The 20,378-nt window shown below is 47.7% G+C and overlaps 1 protein-coding gene and 1 long non-coding RNA gene across 4 annotated transcripts in view; one reads left to right on the top strand and one right to left on the bottom strand.

Annotated features, from left to right (window-relative positions):
* LOC138995784 (uncharacterized) overlaps window positions 1–7,464 on the bottom strand; it is an 80,551-nt gene extending 73,087 nt beyond the window's left edge. For both annotated transcript variants that reach the window (XR_011468667.1, XR_011468668.1), the window contains exon 1: window positions 7,315–7,464. This is a non-coding gene — a long non-coding RNA (uncharacterized lncRNA). The remainder of the gene's footprint in view (window positions 1–7,314) is intronic.
* A 782-nt stretch (window positions 7,465–8,246) lies between these two features.
* On the top strand, window positions 8,247–19,848 carry TRIM45 (tripartite motif containing 45). 2 transcript variants are annotated; one of them, XM_070397396.1, is made up of 6 exons: window positions 8,247–9,036; window positions 10,906–11,639; window positions 12,972–13,101; window positions 13,692–13,806; window positions 15,660–15,820; window positions 17,189–19,848. In XM_070397396.1, the coding sequence occupies exons 1-6, from the start codon at window positions 8,549–8,551 to the stop codon at window positions 17,265–17,267; spliced, it is 1,707 nt and encodes a 568-aa protein (XP_070253497.1). In that variant the 5' UTR covers window positions 8,247–8,548; the 3' UTR covers window positions 17,268–19,848. The 2 variants fall into 2 exon arrangements, with proteins under 2 accessions (XP_070253497.1, XP_070253496.1); XM_070397395.1 differs by having other exon boundaries at window positions 15,694–15,820; window positions 17,189–19,847.
* The last annotated feature ends 530 nt before the right edge of the window (window positions 19,849–20,378 follow it).

Below are 20,378 nucleotides of genomic sequence, written 5' to 3'. Positions count from 1 at the left end.
ATATGTCCTTGGAAAAAATCATAATGACTTCAAGGTTTAATGTTCTCAGTTTCTTTTTTTAATCTTGAAGGGATATTTTAGAGGAACTATCTCTTGTCTAGAGGAAATATTTAAATATTTTTTATATTGATTTCAGAGAGGGAGAGGGAGAGATACATTAATGATGAGAGAGAATCATTGATCAGCTGCCTCCTGCATGCCCCCTACTGGGAATCGAGCCTGCAACCGGGGCATGTGCCCTTAACTGGAATGGAACCCAAGACCTTTCAGTCCACAGGCCAACACTCTATCCACTGAGCCAAACCAGCTAGGGTTAGAGGAAATATTTATATGAATTCAGCAATTCCATCAACTTCTCTTTCTTTCTCTTTTGTGAAATTCAAGTAAAATTAAATTTAAAATTATATCTGAAATATGATTGTTCTGGTTTTTAAAAAATTATCTCTACCCATCTTTTCATTACCCATGCTTCTCTTCTTGTATTTGCATATTAAGTTGTCCAAAATGATGTTCACCGAATGTGATTGGTCATTATGGCTAGTGGGATTGGGGTTGTTTTTTCTTCCATCTTTGGGATTTCAGCATGTTTTACTGAATTCTTTATAATGAACAGATGCCAGTTTTTACTTTAGTGTGATTTTTTTTCTTTAAAAAAATACAGGAAGAAAATACAGCAATGACCTATTCATTCAACAAATATTTATTGAACAACTTGAAAAAAAAAATTGAAATATAGAATGTGGCTCAGTGGTTGAGCATCGACCTAAGAACCAAGAAGTCACAGTTCGATTCTGGGTCAGGCACATGCCTGGGTTGCAGGCTCCATCCCCAGTCGGGGGCGTGCAGGAGGCAGCTGATCAATGATTATCTCTCATCATTGATGTTTCTATCCCTCTCTCCCTCTCCCTGCCTCTCTAAAATCAATAAAACTGTATTTTTTACAAAAAGAAATGTACAATGTGAAGGACTTAGTAGAGGTTATCACAGAGCACCATCAGCACCACACAGAGGGGCACCTTATACAGACGTGGTCGGTGGAGGACTCCTAGAGAAAATGATGTCTCGGAACTGAGCTCTGAAGAATGGGCGGAGGTTAAGGAGGCAAAGGAGAGCAGGCAGGAAGCCCAAAGCAAAGCCAGTGGCTGGGACAATGAGCAAAGAGGCTGAAGCTCGGGGTGCATGCTGGGGTCAGGGAGGGCTGGCAGAGGCAGGGTCAAGGGAAGCCCCTCCTGGGAGACAATTTCCATGCGAGCAGGCGTCTTTGCTTGTTCTGCACAATGACAGATCCTAGCACATAGGCACCAGGCCCTGCCCTCGGGGAACTTACTATTCTAGTGGGGAGCAAGCCATGAAGACATTTGGGGGAAACATATTCCAGGTGCTTAAAGGATATTTGATGAATAAATGAAGGTACTGAGTAGCCACTGAAGATCCTAATCAAATTGAAATTTCAGAAATATATATCTCAGAGGATTAGAGAGTATTGACTGGAAATGGGACCCTAATTAGTAATCCAAACAAAGTATAAGAACCTGAGCTAAAAAAAACAAAAACAACAAACCTGAGCTAAAGCAGAAATAGTGTGGAAGAAAGTGGAGTAAATTCAGAGAATGGATGTGGGCAATAATAAAAGAGCCCCCCTTACAGAAGGGGCTGGTGCTTTGTATACATCACCTCCAAATCCCACAACAATCAAGGGGGGGATGAGAGGGTTTGCTGTGTTTTTAAAAATTTTTATTGAGAGAGAGAGAGAGCGCTAAGGACCCTGGGAAATAGCAACATTTAAGAACCAGGTGGAAGGAAGTGTGGGAAAAAGAAAAGGAGAGGTTAGATAGCGCTATGGCAATCCAGGGAGGACAAGGTTTCAAGGAGAAGAAATTTGTCCGTGTCACAGCTACAGAAAATTCTATGAAATAATAACTGAAAAGTATCCACTGGAGTTAGCGAGGAGGAAGTTATCCGGGACTTTGGCAAAAGCAAATGCAGAAGAATGGTGAGAGCAGAGGCCAGATTGTACTGTGTTTGGGAGCAAAATGTGAGGGGAGTTAGAGAAGCAAGTGGAGACGGTTCTCATTAAGAGGTCAAAGGTAGGGAGAATCGAAGATGGCGGCATAGGTAAAACACCAGAGACTGCCGCCGTGGACAACCACTTCAAAAATACAACTAAAAGTCAGAGCGGACATCAACCAGAACCACGGGAAGGCTGGCTGAGGAGAGTCTCTTCAACTAGAAGCAAGAACAACAGCATTCCGACGCTCAGCGGAGGCGCAGTGTGGAAAATTTAAAGGTACGGTGGTGCGGTGGTGCGGTGGTGCGCGCGCAAAGCGGGCTGGCGGCTGAGGGCGCGATTGTCGTTTTCAATCAGGAGCGAATCTCAGACTCTGGGCTACAGATCCGGGCGAGTCTCTAGGGACCCAGACTCAAACGGGAGAAGCGGGACTGTCTGGCTACGGCCCCTCCGAGGTTTGCAGCGATTGCTGGGACAGAGAGGCAGAGCCCCTGGGGACGGACTGAGAGCGGCCATAGCGGCTCCCTCCCCCCGCCCTGTTGAGCCCGCCCCGACCAAACCCTGCGCACAACCATTTGCCGACCGCCTCAGGCAAGGGCTGGACTAGCGCCTCCCCTGAGGACTGAAGTTTTCCCACAGCTGATTTCCACCGCCAGTCGGCCTGATGGTCAAATCCCTCTAGTGTTAACTACAACAATTAAGGCTTCGCTAGAACAAGACTGCGCACAGAGACCACAAGGGGGTGCACCAAGAAAGCATAAAAGATGCGGAGACAAAAAAACATGACAGAAATGGAGGATATGGAGCTAAGAATCGCAATTTTGAGGGCTTGCCATAAATTTGTGCAGAGCCTCACGAAAACTAATGAGACCCTCGATGCTACGATAAAGAAATTAGAAAGTAAGCATACACGGACTGAAATAAAGAATATTATACCCAATAGCAGACCAGAGGAGTGCAAGAATCAAACCAAAGATTCGACAAAAAACACCCAATTGGAAAAGCATAATGAAAAAAGAATCCAAAAGTGTGAAGACAGCGTAAGGAGCCTCTGGGACAGCTTTAATCGGACTAATATCAGAGTCATTGGAGTCCCAGAAGATGAGAGACAGCAAGATATTGAAAACCTATTTCAAGAAATAATGGCAGAAAACTTCCCCCACCTAGTGAAAGAAATGGACTTACAGGTCCAAGAAGCGAAGAGAACCCCAAACAAAAGGAATCCAAAGAGGACCACACCAAGACACATCATCATTAAAATGCCAAGAGCAAAAGACAAAGAGAAAATCTTAAAAGCAGCAAGAGAAAGAGGCTCAATTACCTACAAGGGAATACCCATACGACTGTCAGCTGATTTCTCAACAGAAACTTTGCAGGCCAGAAGGGAATGGCAAGAAATATTCAAAGTGCTGAATACCAAGAACCTACAACCAAGATTACTTTATCCAGCAAAGCTATCATTCAGAATTGAAGGTCAGATAAAGAGCTTCACAGATAAGGAAAAGCTAAAGGAGTTCATCACCGCCAAACCAGTATTATATGAAATGCTGAAAGGTATCCTTTAAGAAGAGGAAGAAGAAAAAGGTAAAGATACAAATTATGAACAACAAATATGCATCTATCAACAAATGAATCTAAGAATCAAGTGAATAAATAACCTGATGTACAGAATGAACTGGTGACTATAATGAATCAGGGACATAGAAAGGGAATGGACTGACTATTCTTGGGGGGGAAAGGGGAATGGGAGATTCGGGAAGAGACTGGACAAAAATCATGCACCTATGGATGAACTCAGTGGGTGGGGAGTGAGGGTGGAGGGTGGGGTGGGAGCTGGAAGGAGGGGAGTTATGGGGGGAAAAAAGAGGAACAAATGTAATAATCTGAACAATAAAGATAAAAAAAAAAAGAGGTCAAAGGTAAAGGTGACATCGCTCTCTCTACATTCACTCAGTCTCCGGTGGTACTGATCAAGCAAAACGTCCAGTCCCAATCTGCCCGACTTCCTGACGGCTCGTCTCCCTTCCTGGCCTTCTTGCCGTGGGGACGTTCCCTGTCCGGGGTTGCCAGAGTGGGCTGAAGTCCTGCAGACACCTTGATGGACCTGGCCGTTTTCATCAATCCTGTTCCTCCGATTCCATGGCTTTCGTACTTCCCTGTCACTGTTTGCTGCCTGGGGTCCCCAGAAAGATGAAACAGTATGTGAGAGTAGACGAAAACCCCGAACTTTGTTCTGAGAAAGCAGAATCCTTCATCCTTTAACCTCTCCCATGATCTCACTCCAAATCACGTCGGTCTACACAATCCACAAAACCTTCGGCTGAGGGCAGAACTGTCTGTTCGCCTTTATGTGAGGTCACCGTTCCCTGCCTCTTCAATAACAGGTCTTTACTAGAGGCCTCCTGTGAAGGCACGGGGCTGGTTGCCAAGGGCATTTCATATTAATAGAGAGATAAGGAATGTGTGTGTGTGTGTGTGTGTGTTTACATTATACATAATAAATAAAAACACTTGCTACTACAATGTAGCACAAACTTGAAAGTGAAAAGTATAGGTAAAGAGCTATTGGAGCTCAAATCTGAGGCCTTAAAGTAATAGGACAAGATTCAAACAGGCTTGACACAGAAAGAAGGGTAGGTTTAAATAAAGATGAACAAATTCAGCAAAAAAAAAAAATTGGCAAAGACCAGGAAGTGTGCTTAGCAATGTTCAGGGAATAACTATCAGGCCAGTTTTATGGATCTATTCAGAAATCCAGATTTTATCCTATGGAGATAAGGAGCTCCTGACGCTTTTAGAACAAAGGCTGACCATGTACCATGTGTTTACAATTAATTTGGAAAAGCTGTGTAGGATTGCATGAAAAAAACAAAACAAAACAGAGGGGGGGGATAATTCGGAGACTGTGGTGATACTTGAGGTCAGGATGATCGGTCCTAAAAGTCTACACAGTAAGGTGTTGGCAGTGAGGATGGAAAGAAATTGGTACCTGCCTGGATAGGGAAAAAGATAAAGGAGGCCAAGAGCACTATAAGGTTTCAAGCTGGAAGGGAGGGAGAATGATGATATCCTCGAGACAATAAAATTCAGAGAGCACAGTTTAGTGAGCGGAAACATTCAATGAGATTTAAAATATGTGAGGCTTAAGGGGATGGGGACGCATTTGGGGGCAGAGTTCTAATAGATGGTTGTGACCAAAGCTCAGGGGAGAGGTCAGTACTGAGAGTGTGGACCTGGGAGTCACTTGTATGAGAGAAAAATGCAGAGAGGAAAGGTAGGGGATAAAGTAGGGGAAGGAGGAGGGAGAGTGTGAGAAGCAGCCCAAGAGGTTAGAAGCCCAGAGAGGAGAGGAGTTGAGAAGTCAGGAAGAAGCACGTTGTAAGGACGAGGAAGTACACAGCAATGCTGACTACTAACGGGGCTGTGTGTAAGAAGCCAGGGAGCACATCACCTGTGATCCACAGAGGAAAGCTTCAATAGGAAAGCGGGCCAACAGTGAGTTCATCCGGGGCAGGGAACTATGGGTGGTGATGATGATAATGGAAGGCGATGATGAGAGCAGAGAGTGCGACTACCCAGAAATGTAGAGCCGAGAGTCACAAAAGCTGAGCTGAAAGGCAGCGGAGTCAATGGGGGATTTGTTTCCCCCTTTAACACTTGGTTGTAATTATTGGCAGAAGAACACGCTACTGGAGAACACGCTGAATCATGGGGCTCTGAAGCACAGTCTAGGAAATCTAGTCAATAATATTGTAATTAATATTTATGGTGCCAGTTGGGCACGGGAAATATCAGGGGGAACATTTTGTAAAGTATATGATTGTCTAACCACCATGCTGTACATTCGAAACTAACGCAAAATAATATTGAGTATAAACGGCAATTGAAAAAAAATTTTTTTAAAAGAACAGATTGAAAATGTAGAAGCAGCAAGGTTTTGAGGAGGCAGGAGAGGCTGGGATTAAAGAGCAAAGGTCTTGAGGGGTTACCCTTGCAACAGAAGAAAGGCAGGCAGGAGGGGTATGAAAGGAGATATATGATATATCAGGTTTTTAAGTAGAAGGTAAGGGAGTTCTCCAAATAGCTTTCCTTTTCTCAATTAAAGGCTAAATATTTTATCTTTAAAATATTTAAATTTTTAAGAATCTGCTGAGATGCTTAAGAACCTGGGAAAGGAAAGAAAGAGGTGGTTGGGGTAAAATCTTTAAAAAGGCATTATAAGGCTGAGTTCAAGTCTTCAGATGTATTACCTTGGGCTGACCACCAGACTTCTCTGAGATTTCCCTCAAAGAATGGTTAAAGGATTGAACAAGATGATGCCAATGTAAATTATAAAGTACTTCTTAAACAAGAGAAGCTCAAACAGCCACCTGGGAGATGGAATGGGGCATGAATAAGAGATGAAGCATCACCAAGCATCAGGTGAAGGTGAAGTTCAGGCTGGGATATATAGCAAACACAAGTCTGCACGGTTTGTGTGACCTAACTCCAGCCCACGGGGATGGAGACAGCAGACTCTGAGTCAGGGCAGGTGAAGAAATCTAGGTAAAAATCTTGTAGGCATGCTTACTTTTGGAAATCGCGTGTCATTTTTATATACGAGGTGGGGGCAAACGTGGGTTTACAGCTGAGTATAGGAAACAGCCTACTTTGGTATTATTACTTATTCATCATTGTATTATTTTTCCATACGAACTGCAAACCTCCGTTTGCCTCCCCCTGTATAGGTGGCACTGGACTCATGGCCATGACATGTTGTATCTATTTTGGAAATGGCAAACATTTCTAAGTTTTGTCAATAGTTCTTTTTTTTTTCTTCATATTTTGGAGTCGACAAGTTTCTTGTGGTTGTTTTTTAGATTTCCTTATTTTTCAACACTTGTGCTCTAGGCACTGTGCCTCGAGCAGATATGCATGAGGAAGACATCAACGCAACAGCGGTTCGCTGGGCGCAAGTCCGGTAGGAAAGGCCGTGCACAGAGCAAAGAGGACGGAACCCACTCGACAGGGGTAAGCGGCTGGAGACAGAAGGCGGAGGTGAGGAGCTGGGGCTGCCATTTGTGGAGTCTGGGGAGAGCGGTGCCAGATCCCAGGAACAGCAAAGGCCCACATGGCCGAACCAGGAGATGGCTGGTAAGGACACTACTAAAGGAGACAAATTATAAAGGGGGTTCCGTGAGTTCATCGGCCCAATTAGCTTGTGCGCCCACCAAGGGCTGATTTCTACCCTCCGTGACATCCTCCACTCCCCCATAGTGAGCAGTCGCGGGCCCTCCTGGAGGGGCCGATAAACCAGCGGGACAAACCTGCTCCGTTTCTGTTACGCGTAACTGTAGCATTCTGGGCGACAAACAGGTCGTTTTCACCCCTGGCCGTATTGGGTGCAACAGCGGCTTCTCCAGCCCCAGGGGATCGGGTCCCAGAACGAGGGACTGAGGGGCCCATTGTCCAGAAAATGCCGGTGCCAGCGAGCCGCAGAAGCTCTCGCAGCGGGCACACTAGGCCTGAGGGGAAACTTCCGTCGCCGCATCCGGAAACAGGAAAACGTCTCGTCCTACAACTCCCAGCATGCCCTGGGCTGACTGACAGCTCCACCCACCAATGGGAGGGCCCAGTCTGGGTTTGTGGGCCCAATCTGAGGGCGCCAAGGAGTCCATCCCCGAGGCATATCAAGTGGTCCTCTGGCCTCTCTGTCACCACAGAGATAAAGAGGACAATCCCCGTAAAATGGTGACGCTGGCTCTACTATGCCGCTCACTCCCCGCTTTGCTTTTTCCCTCCCAGCGAGGCCCGAGCCCTCCCACCGCCCCGCCCCGCCCCTCAGTTTGGTTCTCCCCTCCCCGCCTGAGTGGACAGGCGATGTGGGATTTCCAAAGCTTATTGGGTGCTGGTGGTGTCAATCTAGAGGGCGGTGGGGGCCTCGGGCCGCCCCTCTCGGACGGTGATTGGACGCTCCTAAGTGGAGGGCTGGGATTGGTGCGAGGAGGGGCCGGAGCCTTTCAGCACCTGGGGTCCAAACTTGGGGAGGCTGTGGCCGCCGAGGAGCTGGTGCGGACTCGCCACGTCCCGGCCCGCTGTGTGCCCTCCCCCCCAGGACCGGGTCGGGGGAAGGAGCGGGAGGCCCCCTACCTCATCACCGGGGGCGAGGGGGTTTCTTGTCGCGTGTCGGGTGCGGGACCAGTGGGGCGGGAGGGAGGGAGGGGGTAGAGAGGTGCAGGGCCCTCCCTGTCCAGGAGGAAGCAGCGAGACTAGTGCCAGACCTGGACCTGGAAGCGCTTCCGGGAAGGATTTGGGGGGCAGAGGCGGGCGTGGGCCTGTCTGGCATGGGATGCCGTGGAGAGGAGGGGGCACTCCTGAGCAGAGCTGCGGGTCCTCCCTCGGAGGAATCCTCCCCCCGTTTGCCCTTTTACTTGCTGGAGAGCGGTTCCCCATGGTCTCTGTTCACGTTCCGGGAGCTTTCGCTTTGGGTGGGCTTAATCAACTACTTCCTTGCAGAGCTGCCCGGGGCCTTTTCTGATACTGGGCATAAACGTGGGGAATATGTCAGAAAAGAGGAAGCCGCTGCTGGGCTTCATGGGCAAACTCCCCAGTGGGCCTGCCCTTGGGAACTCCGGCAAGACGCACTGCCCTTCGTGCATGGGGCTTTTCCAAGCCCCCAGGCTCCTGCCTTGTTTGCACACAGTTTGCACCACCTGTTTGGAGCAGCTGGAACCCTTCTCAATAGTGGACATCCGAGGGGGAGACGCTGACACAAGCTCTGAGGGGTCACTATTCCAGGAACTCAAGCCACCCGGCCTTCGGCCGCAGACCGGCATCCTCTGCCCAGTGTGTGATGCGCAGGTGGACCTGCCCGTGGGTGGAGTGAAAGCTTTAACCATAGACCACCTGGCCATGAACGATGTGATGCTGGAGAGTCTGTGTGGGGAAGGCCAGGGCCTGGTGTGTGACCTGTGCAGCGACAGGGACGTGGAGAAGAGGTGTCAGACCTGCAAAGCCAATCTCTGCCATTTCTGCTGCCAGGCCCATAGGTAAAGATGGGATACCCCTACCTCGTGTGGCTTATGCGCAGAGGAGAGAGAGGTGTCAAGACAGACATCCCTCCTTGGTGAGCAGATGGAAAGGAAAGTTTTCTCAAATGCCATGGGAGGTCAAAGAGCAACCTACAGTCTGAGAGCAAATACTCCAGAATAGTCGTATATTCCTGCAGCCTTAGATAATACCTGTAGTAATGACAGCATCAAAGGCTTGCATAGTCCTTCTCAGTTTGCAAAGCAGGCTCACGGTGTCCTTGGCTCACCAGTCATTTGCATGCTGGGTCATTGCACTGGGTGCTGGGGAAAGAGAATGAATAGAATAGCATGGCTCCTGCCTCAGTCTCATTTGATCCTTGCACCTCTTATTAAAAAAGTAGGCACTGCTTCCACCCCTATTTATTGAAGGAACTAGCTTCGCAATATGTGACTTGCCACAGCCCCACAGTTGGTAAGTAACATGTAACAACTGACTTTTAAATCCAGATCTGCTTTCTGCTAGTCCATGCTACCTTCCCAGTGTAAGGTGAAGTCACAGGGAGCACCCCGGGGCTCGTTCCAACACATCAGAATGAAAAATAACCAGGGTTTTAGGGTTAGCGTCAAGCAGTTTTTAAGTTCTGCCTTCCATTTATTCTCTGGCCTCACCCACAGAACAAGTTAGTAGTCTCCGGTCTATTTTTAACTTGTAACTCTGACTGTCTTGCTGCCAGCTAAACAGCTGACCCTGTTTTCTCTGCAGCAGCTCCTCTGCCCCAACAGGCACCATGGCTTCCCAGGGGTTCCCCTGAATCTCCGGAGAGCTACAGAGAAGAGGAATTCAAAGAGCTTTGATTCTGATCATTGATTTCACTCTTTCTAATGTTGATAACTCTTTTTTTAAAAAATATATTTTATTGATTTTCTACAGAGAGGAAGGGAGAGGGACAGAGAGTCAGAAACATCAATGAGAGAGAAACATCGATCAGCTGTCTCCTGCACGCTCCCCACTGGGGATGTGCCTGCAACCAAGGTACATGCCCTTGACCGGACTCGAACCTGGGACCCTTGAGTCCGAAGGCCGACGCTCTATCCACCGAGCCAAACCGGTCAGGGCTAATGTTGATAACTCTTGAGGAAAATTCTAGCTTGCTGCGTTGGGTGATATAGGCACTGGTCAAAGGAAATGCTCTACCAACACCTTAGATCAGTAATGGCGAACCTATGACACGCGTGTCAGAGGTGACATGCGAACTCATTTTTTTGGTTGATTTTTCTTTGTTAAATGGCATTTAAATATATAAAATAAATATCAAAAATATAAATCTTTGTTTTACTGTGGTTGCAAATATAAAAAAATTTCTATATGTGACACGGCACCAGAGTTAAGTTAGGGTTTTCAAAACGCCGAGCTCAAAAGGTTCGCCATCACTGCCTTAGATAAAAGCTGAGGGAGGCTTCTGGGGCCAGCTGGCTGCTTTTCAGTGGCCCGGGGTTTACTGCCGTGCCATTTGGGCTGGGTTTTCACCGTGCTCTCACCTCTAGCTTGCTGGAAGAGGAAGAGGCTGTGGCTCTTGTCTAAACTTGCCAATTTAACTCTTTGGGGAAAGTTCTAAGATGTAGACTTAGTGCTGCAACACCATGCCCTGAGCCAGAGAGCCCTAGTTTACTATGTATCCCGTACAACAGCCCTCTCAGGTACGCACTGTCCCCACTGCACAGATGAGGGACTGGGATCAGAGAGGATCATGTAGTTAGTCAGAGGTTGGAGCAAGGAATTGATCTCAGGTTTGTCTGACTTCAGAGACCATGCTCTTACAACTGCTGGGCTGTTTCCCAACTGGAATGGTCCCCTCATTTCCTGTCCCTGACTCTGCTTGCCCCCAGGAGGCAGAAGAAGACCACTTACCACACCATGGTGGACCTCAAAGACCTGAAGGGCTACAGCCGGGTTGGGAAAGCCATCCTGTGTCCTGCTCACCCTGCGGAGGAGCTGAGGCTGTTCTGTGAGCTGTGCGACCAGCCTGTGTGCCGAGACTGCGTGGTGGGGGCGCACCGGGAGCACCCCTGTGACTTCACCAGCAACGTTATCCACAAGCATGGGGACTCCGTGCGGGAACTCCTCAAAAACACCCAGCCCCGCGTGGAGGCCCTGGAGGAAGCCCTGGCCCAGGTCAAAGAGACAAACGGTGCCCTCCAGCAGCGGGTGGAGGCCGTGGCAGCCGATATCCGAACATTCTCCGAGGGCTACATCAGGGCCATCGAAGAGCACCGGGACAAGCTGCTGAAGCAGCTGGAAGACATACGGGCCCAGCAGGAGAACTCCCTGCAGCTGCAGAAGGCACAGCTGGAGCAGCTGCTGGCAGACATGCGCACTGGAGTGGAGTTCACCGAGCACTTGCTGACCAGTGGCAGTGACTTGGAGATTCTCATCACCAAGGGGGTGGTAGTGGAGCGGCTCACGAAGCTGAACCAAGTCGAGTACAGTGCCCGTCCCAGAGTGAGCGATAAGATATGCTTCTCTCCTCAGGAGAAAGCGGGCCGGTGCCGCGGCTATGAAGTTTATGGCGCCATCAATACCAAAGAGGTCGATCCAGCCAAATGTGTCCTTCAAGGAAAAGGTAGGGACGCACTGCCCATTGGCACCGAGGGGGCAGTGGCCAGGGACGTGGTGTTTAAAGATGTGTAGCTTTTCATCAAGGCCTCCCTCTGTTCAGCTAGGAGGAGCTCCCCACTGGCCAGTTTACTAAAGGACAATGACCCCCTTCCTTGCCCTTTTCTTTCGATCTGTTCTGGTCAGGGTACAGTTACTGTCCCTTGCAGGCGTGAGGCTTGGTCCTTTTCCAGTTGAGAAATGTAGTCACCACCCAGGACCTCAAGGATCATGCTCTTTCTATTAGAAGACAAGGCTGAGATGGTACCCCTCGGAGATAACAGCGTAGACTTCAGGGCAGGGTGGGATCCGGAGTGCTTGGAAGGGAGCAGGCAGGCCCCAGATTGCTTTGATCCAGTTCTGAAGAGTTTCAGAGGAGGGAGGGATTATGGTTTACTCTCTAGGTCCTTTTTGGTTCCCATTGGCATTTAAAAGAAGACAGTAGGCATTTCAGTCAGTAGGGGAAGACAATCATCGACCACAGTGTTCTGTTCTGAAAGAAGCATGGTGTTCACACGTATATGTCACAGATCAGCCCTGACAGGAAGGCTGTATCCTGGAGTCCTCCTGACTCGGCACAGGAACTGGGAACTGTTTGGAGGTCACAGGTCCCTTTGAGAACGCTCTTTCCCAAGAAACACCCACTACCTCGGGCAATTTGAGGAGGTTCTTAGACCCTCCATAGACCTCATAGTAGATCCTGAACCCATTCATCTGACTGCTGGACTGGGGCTGCAGGGATGGGGTGGGTAGAGGGTGGATGATTAAACTAACAGAAACAGGTCTGGCGCTTTTCTTGGGGGAAGGGGATCCACTCAGGCAAGAGGTCCAATTATTTTTTTCTATTAAAGTTCTATTGTGTCCTTGCTGTTGAATATCCCAGCACCTTGGCATGAACTACCACATTGTAGAGGCTCTTAGCATGGAGTCCAAGCCTATTCTGGCAGTATATGCAGCTGAGAGAGGGTAGTGTTGGGGATACCAGCTCCCTCACAGGGTCTGGAGGTTTTCTTCTCTGAACACTTAGGCCAATCCTGAATATTTTCAAAGCTTCCTTGGGGCTGATGTTAAGGTCCAGGATTCTGTGACCCAAAAACAGCTGCTGCGAGAGAGAACGAGAGAATCCCAGGAGGCAGGCGCTGGCAGACAGAACGGGAAGAGAGAAGAAAGGGAACAGGGTGACCACCATGCACAGGAAGCACAACCTTTTGTTCTAAGAGAAAAAGCAAGACGGTGTCTGAGCTGGGGAGGTAGTCACCACATTGGTCATGAAGGTGAGGACTGCGTGTTTCTCTTGCAGATCTGCACAGAGCCCCGGAGAAACAGACAGCCTCTTTCACCCTGCTTTGCAAGGATGCAGCGGGAGAGAGCATGGGCAGGGGAGGAGACAACATTCAAGTCGCAGTTGTCCCTAAAGATAAGAAAGACAGGTCTGTACCACACAGTCATGTGTCCTGGGCGATGACACTGGAAGCTTGAGGTCTATAGTAATAGTGGAGTGGTAACGGCAGTGGTTACCGTCTGCCTCCCTGTGGTGCTAAAAATGATAGGACCAATTGGACCAGATGTGTTTTCTTGTGTGGGCTTTATGCCTATATGCAGTTCTCTCCCAAAGGTCTGATCTGCCCGATTGTCTTCATCCCAAGCTTTGAATAGAGTGAAAAATAGTCTATATTTGGCCGAATGGTGCCCTTCTCAAAATTCAGCCCCTCTTGGCTACTCAATGGTATCGGGAGCCGAGCTATGTGGCTCCGGCGAGGGAAGGGAAGGACAGAGTACAGGAGGGCACAGCAGAGCCGTAAGGTCTTCAAGGAATTCATCCACACAGCAGATTACTTTAGCATCTATTTTGCTTCCTTCTGTTGTGAAATTAATTTCTGAAACAAGGGGAAGCAGCACCCTGTTTGGGGGACATTTAAAATTTGGTTGAATTTAATGGTGTAGTTTCCATCCTACAATAGTGGGCACTGAAGCAGGCTGTGAGAGTGAGTGGCTTTTTGGGACTCTTATCTCCGTCCAGTCCAGTCAGAACAGTGGTGCAAGACAACAAGGACGGGACGTACGGCGTTTCCTACACCCCCAAGGAGCCTGGCATCTACAAGGTGTTGGTCTGTGTCAAAGAGCAGCACGTGCAGGTGAGTGAGACCTGTGCGTACGCTTCCCTGAGCTCCTTTCCCCCGGCCCTCGTGGGTTCTGTCTCCTTCGGATATGGACACCTCTCTCATAGCATCAGCTGTATAGAGGGACTGAATAGGATTCTCTTCTTTCTTACTGCCCTTCCCTTTAGAAGTGCCCCAGATTTTGTGACTCATTCTTACCAGAGGATGCTGGTGACTAAGAATTCTCGAGCCCCGTTTTACCTCTGGGCAGTGATGCTTGTATTTCATCATTCTCCCAGTTGGCTTGTTGGAACTCTGAATTTGGGAAAGATGCCTTAATCACAGGGGGCAATCTGCTAGCAGACAAGAATACACACTCAAGAAATATAATCTGGCTCAGGATTTTCCAGCTTTGTTTGGACGATGGCCAGATGGTGGACTTACTGGAATACGATTGGGAGACATACACCCTCTCCTTTCAACTGCCTAGTCATCTGTCTGCTGCCCATGTGGTTCTCTGTTGACATATATGCTTCATTGTTACCATGGTTACCATACCACCTCCACAGACAAATTAACAGTTTCTGGTTAGAGATGATGAATTTTTAAAAACTTGGGCCATACTCAACATGTCCAGCAGAATCTCTCTGCTTACATTTGAGTAATCAGAGGTTCCCCCCAATCAGAAATTAACACTGACGGGACACAAATACCATAGAGTCATGACATGTCAGGCCTGTGGTCTTTGCACCAGAAGATTCATTGTTCCCTAGCCACACGTTGCTTGCCTAACTAGTGTGCCAGAGTGGGTTAGGTGTTTTTGCATACATTTATTTCATTTTTCCTCCAAACCATTTTTAGGTATGGAGATCATCATCTGATTAGACCAGTGGTTCTCAACCTTCCTAATGCCGCGACCCTTTAATAAAGTTCCTCATGTTGTGGTGACCCCCAATTTCATTGTTACAAATTGAATATAATTAAAGCATAGTGATTAATCACAAAAACAATATGTAATTATACATGTGTTTTCCAATGGTCTTAGGCGACCCCTGTGAAAGGGTTGTTCGACCCCCAAAGGGGTCGCGACCCACAGGTTGAGAACCGCTGGATTAGACTGAGACACCAAATGTGTCAAAGCATACCGTACCTGCAGAGCAAAATCAGAATCTGACCCCATTTTTTAAAACTCCAAGTTATTTTTAAAATAGATTGTAAATTCTTTAAAGGCAGAGAGACTTAACATCTGAAAGTCTTTAAGGTGCCAGACTCTCGACTTGGTACTTTCCGACTGCGTGGTTCACATAGGGGTAGGCACATAGCAACACTTACTGAATAGTTATTGCTTAACATGGGCTAGAAACTGGAGAATGGAGGTTATCCTTGAAGGAAGGGGGGCAGGTAGGAGTTTCTAACTTCAGAATTATTAACCACGCTCTTAACCTTTCTCCCTTGCAAATCTCTTCACTGTCCCAGGATAAATGGGTGGGTACACAAGTATGTCCAGGATGGAGGGGTGGAAGGGAAGGAGGTAGCTCAGTCTGTGAGGGAGGACGTGTGAGGCTGAGAAACTGGAGGAAGAACCACAGGATGTCCGGGCCTGTGGTTGTGGTGCTCCGCTAATTACCCGAGATTCCTCGAGAATGGAGAAGCCAGAGGCCGAGTCGGTGACATGGAAGCACAGACAGGGTTTACCAGTGTGTCACGTGTTCTAGGTGTTATTAGGGCAGCACAGACTCCCGGCTGTCACTGCCTTTGTATGTGGCCCACCCAGCTGAGCGCCCAGCTAGCTCTTGTCCCCGAGTGTTTCCCTCTAAGGGCAGGCCCTGTGACTTGCACTCCATTTAGCACATCGATGCTCAGCACATCCCTGTTGACTCATACATAAGGTGCTGTTCTTTGCTCTTGGTCTGAACACTGAAGGGCTCACCATTCACTGTGACCGTGAGGAAAAGGCACCATTCACACCAGGGCGTGTTTCACTGCTGCACGTTCTGCTCCAGTGGAGGCCAGAAAACTGCTCGCTGTGCCTGTGGGGGCACCATGCCAGGTAAGGAGGGCCGGTCGCTCTTGAAAGTCCTTCCCCTCTGGGACCATCTCCCAGCAATGGGAATTAGTACGGACACTAAGTCTGGGATATTCTGCCTTCGGCTTTGTTTCTAAGAAATACAGTTTGTGGCCCTGGCTGGTTTGGCTCAGTGGATGGAGCGCTGGCCTGTGGACCAAAGGGTCCCAGGTTCAATTCCAGTCAAGGGCATGTACCTTGGTTGCAGACTCCTCCCTGGCCCGGGGCATGTGGGAAGCAGCCAATCGATGTTTCTCTCACATCGATGTTTCTCTCTGTCTTTCCCTCTTTTCCACTCTCCCAGAATCAATGGAGGAATATCCCTGTGTGAGGATTAACAAAACAAAAAGAAAGAAAGAATATAGTCTGTGGATACAAGTACCAGTTCTAGAACTTTCATTTAAAGCTTCTTTGTTCTGAACACTGAAACAGCAAGCTTACAAGTTCTGAGCTCTTTTCATTTTGATACAGTTCACCAATCCCATGAGCCCTGCTTATCCCTGGATGCTTGATTTCCCATTCTGCCCTTTCCAGCAGCCTGGCAGGATAACAAATGTTAACCCATCCTGTTCCTTTTACTAGTAAAGGGTTAAAGAAGTTCCAAACCAGGCAGGGATGGGGCGTGATTAAACCAATTGAACCAGGTCTGACTCTTTTCTCAGGGGTAAGGGGTCAGCTCAGGCAAGAGATCTGTTTTTAAAAGCATTCTATTGTGTCCTTACTCCAATGGTGGGCCTTAAGTGTGGCTTTTGCACCCTTTCCTATAAACATTTTAGGATCTATCTTCCTTTTTATTTCCACTACTCTATCCTTCTCTTTTAATTGTATTATTTCAGAGTTAAAATCCAAACCAGTTCATCTCCTTGAGTTAGCACAATGTTAAAATAACACTTCTCAGAACTTCAGCTAACCTTACTTTATTTGCTGTCATCAGTCCTGGGAGTCCTCCTGACTACAGGGGCATCTGATAGTTTGTTCCCCTCACCAGGTTTTTATTAGATGTTTTCACATCCAGGAGTTGGAATGTTGCCAGGAGTTTTTTTTGTTTGTTTTTTTTAAAATATATTTTATTGATTTTTTACAGAGAGGAAGGGAGAGGGATAGAGAGTTAGAAACATCAATGAGAGAGAAACATCCATCAGCTGCCTCCTGCACATGTCCTATTGGGGATGTGCCCACAACCAAGGTACATGCCCTTGACTGGAATCGAACCCGGGACCTTTCAGTCCGCAGGCCGACGCTCTATCCACTGAGCCAAACCGGTTTCGGCTGTTGCCAGGAGTTTTAATTTCCATGGTAACCGCTGGACTTCACTCTGATGGTGTTTTTCCCTCTCCTCTTTGTATGACACAGGTGGGTACCTAGGCTGTGGCCATGGACACAAAGGCCACCCAGGTCGTCCCCACTGGTCATGCTGTGGGAAGTTTACTGAGAAGTCAGAATGCACGTGGACAGGTGGGCAGAGCACAGCAAGGAGTCTACTCAGAACGGTGGCACTCTGACGGTTTCCTAGGTCAACCCACTAAAGCTGCAGCCGGCACAGCTTCAGATCACCAGAAGACCGCGGACCTCGATTAATTCTGAAGAAACGCATAGAATTAAACACAAAGTGCCTTATCTAGATGCTCGAGCTCAAATACTTTTTGTGAGTTATTCACTGATTGTATGTGTGGACGGTTGAGCACAAGACGCCACCACTATATGTCAAAGGAGGCTGTCTTCTGTTTGTATGGGTATGAAGGTACCTATGCCCTTAAACCTCGAGATCATGGGGACAGTGTAGTTACTCTTGTCACTAGCTAGTTAATAAGAGGAAAGGAGCAAAAGGGAGGCCAGATATTATAAGTATGGACATCTGGGCGCTTCGCCAGGAAGCTGCAATTTCATACTCTCCGGGGGACCACCATTCCATTCACTACAGACCACTAGGGGGAGGGGAAGATGGACACATACACAATAAAGTCGGGCTGATGCAGGAAAGGTGCTTGCCTGTCAGTCAAACCTAGGAGCAGGATCACTGACTAGAGCAGTGGTTCCCAAACTTATTTGGCCTACCGCCCCCTTTCCAGAAAAAATATTACTCAGCGCCCCCTGGAAATTAATTTTTTTAAACTTTTAATAGCAATTAAACAGAAAGATATATGCCCCCAAATGCACCTGTGGCCATCACTGCCCCCCTGGATCGCTGCAGCGCCCACCAGGGGGCGGTAGCGCCCACTTTGGGAATCACTGGACTGGGGGGTGAAATCACTGTAAGTGCACAAAATGTTAAGGTTAAACTCCCGAAAGGAATTCTCTCCTATTCCTCGTTTCTTTTGCTCCGCTCCTGCTTCCCTGCACTTTCCCGTGTTCCCTCCATAGCCCTGTGGCCCTAGCCATGCAGACCCGCACGCAGTGGACTGCCACTGGGAGTACAGCGAAGCTAGCCTGATGCTGGATTGGTCTGTGCAGATATGAAGTGGAAATCCTGGCCACTGGCTTTAATCCTAGCTCTGCTGAAGACAAAATGGGCTTTTTTCTTGGCGGGATAGAGGGAGATGGGATCTTGGAAACTCAGAGGTTTGATTCCACGCCAGTAAGTATCACTCATTCTCCCATGTGAGTCTTAGAAAATTCCTTTTCTCGTTACATTGCAAGAAGCCCATTTCCACTGGCAACCAGTGGGGACATGGAGAACACACCACCGATAACAGTTTGGTTCCTTACTTTTTTTTTTTTAAATATATTTTATTGATTTTTTACAGAGAGGAAGGGAGAGGGATAGAGAGTTAAAAACATCGATGAAAGAGAAACATCGATCAGCTGCCTCCTGCATACCCCCGACTGGGGATGTGCCCGCAAACAAGGTACATGCCCTTGGCCGGAATCGAACCCGGGACCCTCTAGTCTGCAGGCCAACGCTCCATCCACTGAGCCAAACCAGTCAGGGCTGGTTCCTTACTTTTTGATAATTAACCTTTTTTTATTTCTCCCTGAGGTACATTTTATATAGATATTTTCCACAGAATAAACACCTTTTACCGGATCCACTTTTCACTAGCACAATTTCAATGGATTGTAATGTGAGCTTGCTGTTTAGATGGAAGTCCCCTCCCTCCCCCTCCATACCACGTTCATCTCATACCCCCAGAGCCTAGAAGATGACTACTTGGTAAGGGCACACAAGTAGGAAGTAGATACAGGGAAGTGGTGTTGAAAGAGAACCTCATACCTTTACTGCAGTCCTGCTCCTGCCAGGCGATCACGCTTCTGCTCAACACCTTCCAGTGGATTCCCGTGGCACTCAGAACAAAGCCAGTCCTTACATCAGCATGTAGACCCTGCATGACCTGCTCTCTCTCATTCCCTACCCGCCCGCCCCACCGCCCATCCGTCTATTGCAGCCAAGCTGGCCTGCCTGGTGCTCTCAAACCCTCCAAGTACTCTTGTCTTGCAGCCTTATCACCGCCCCCGGCCCCCCTCCCCCCAGGTTTCTGCTTTGTCAAGTGTCTTCCTGGAGAGGTCCCTAAGTACACCGTATAAAAGAGCAACCCTCCCCTCACCAGGACTCCATGTTACCTTTACTCGGCTTAATCACCATCTACCATATATATTCTATTTGTTTATTGTCTGTCCTCTTATACTAGACCAGTGATGGCAAACCTATGACATGCGTGTCAGAGGTGACACGTGAACTCATTTTTTGGTTGATTTTTCTTTGTTAAATGGCATTTAAATATATAAAATACATATCAAAAATATAAGTCTTTGTTTTACTATGGTTGCAAATATCAAAAAATTTCTATATGTGACACGGCACCAGAGTTAAGTGAGGGTTTTTCAAAATGCTGACACGCCGAGCTCAAAAGGTTCGCCATCACTGTACTAGACTGTAAGCTCTATGAAGGCAGAGATTTGGCATTTATTTACTATATTGTCCCTGTGTATCTTACACTGTTCCTGGCACACAGTAGAGCTTAATATTTTGTTGAATGAATAAAAATCTGATTGGTAGAATTTTTAGTTTGGATCTCCTTTGTATCTTTCTACAAGCCAGACTTCCCTTCCCCAAACTCCAATATTTGCCATTTAACCAAATACCATTTAGAAAAAAATCTCGGCCTCTCTCAAACATGTTGGATAAATTAAATGCACCATAGGGACCAGCCCTGAATTTCCTAATGACCTCAGACATTTAGGGAATTGCTTGCCACGAAGAAGCTTATTGTACTTACATCATCCCGCACCCCTCCACGGTCTTTTAATGAATCCGATTTCAGAAATGAGGATAAAAAGCTTATTTATTTCAGTTGGAAAAGATTTCAATAATTGGGTAACACTACTGTAGATGAGCAACAGAAAACTTCTATCAGATACCTAGGTTTTGGCAAACACCCTAGCCCTTAAGCAATATTAATGGCAACAGTTCCATTACAAATATTAAGAAAGTTTGTGCAGGTGGGGGTAGGGGTGTTCCTTGGCCTACGCTACAGTGGAATCTACACTCAATTTAATTGAGCTGCCCTGCCAGCTGAAAAACCTGACAAAGTATGAGTGAGCTGCA

Source organism: Myotis yumanensis, unplaced genomic scaffold (assembly GCF_028538775.1).
Source record: "Myotis yumanensis isolate MYYU_CA2020_CCGP unplaced genomic scaffold, mMyoYum1.0.hap1 SCAF_17, whole genome shotgun sequence".
In the NCBI taxonomy this organism is placed as follows: domain Eukaryota; kingdom Metazoa; phylum Chordata; class Mammalia; order Chiroptera; family Vespertilionidae; genus Myotis; species Myotis yumanensis.
Note: the sequence above shows the minus strand (reverse complement) of the source record. Positions and strands in the feature narration are given on the sequence as shown.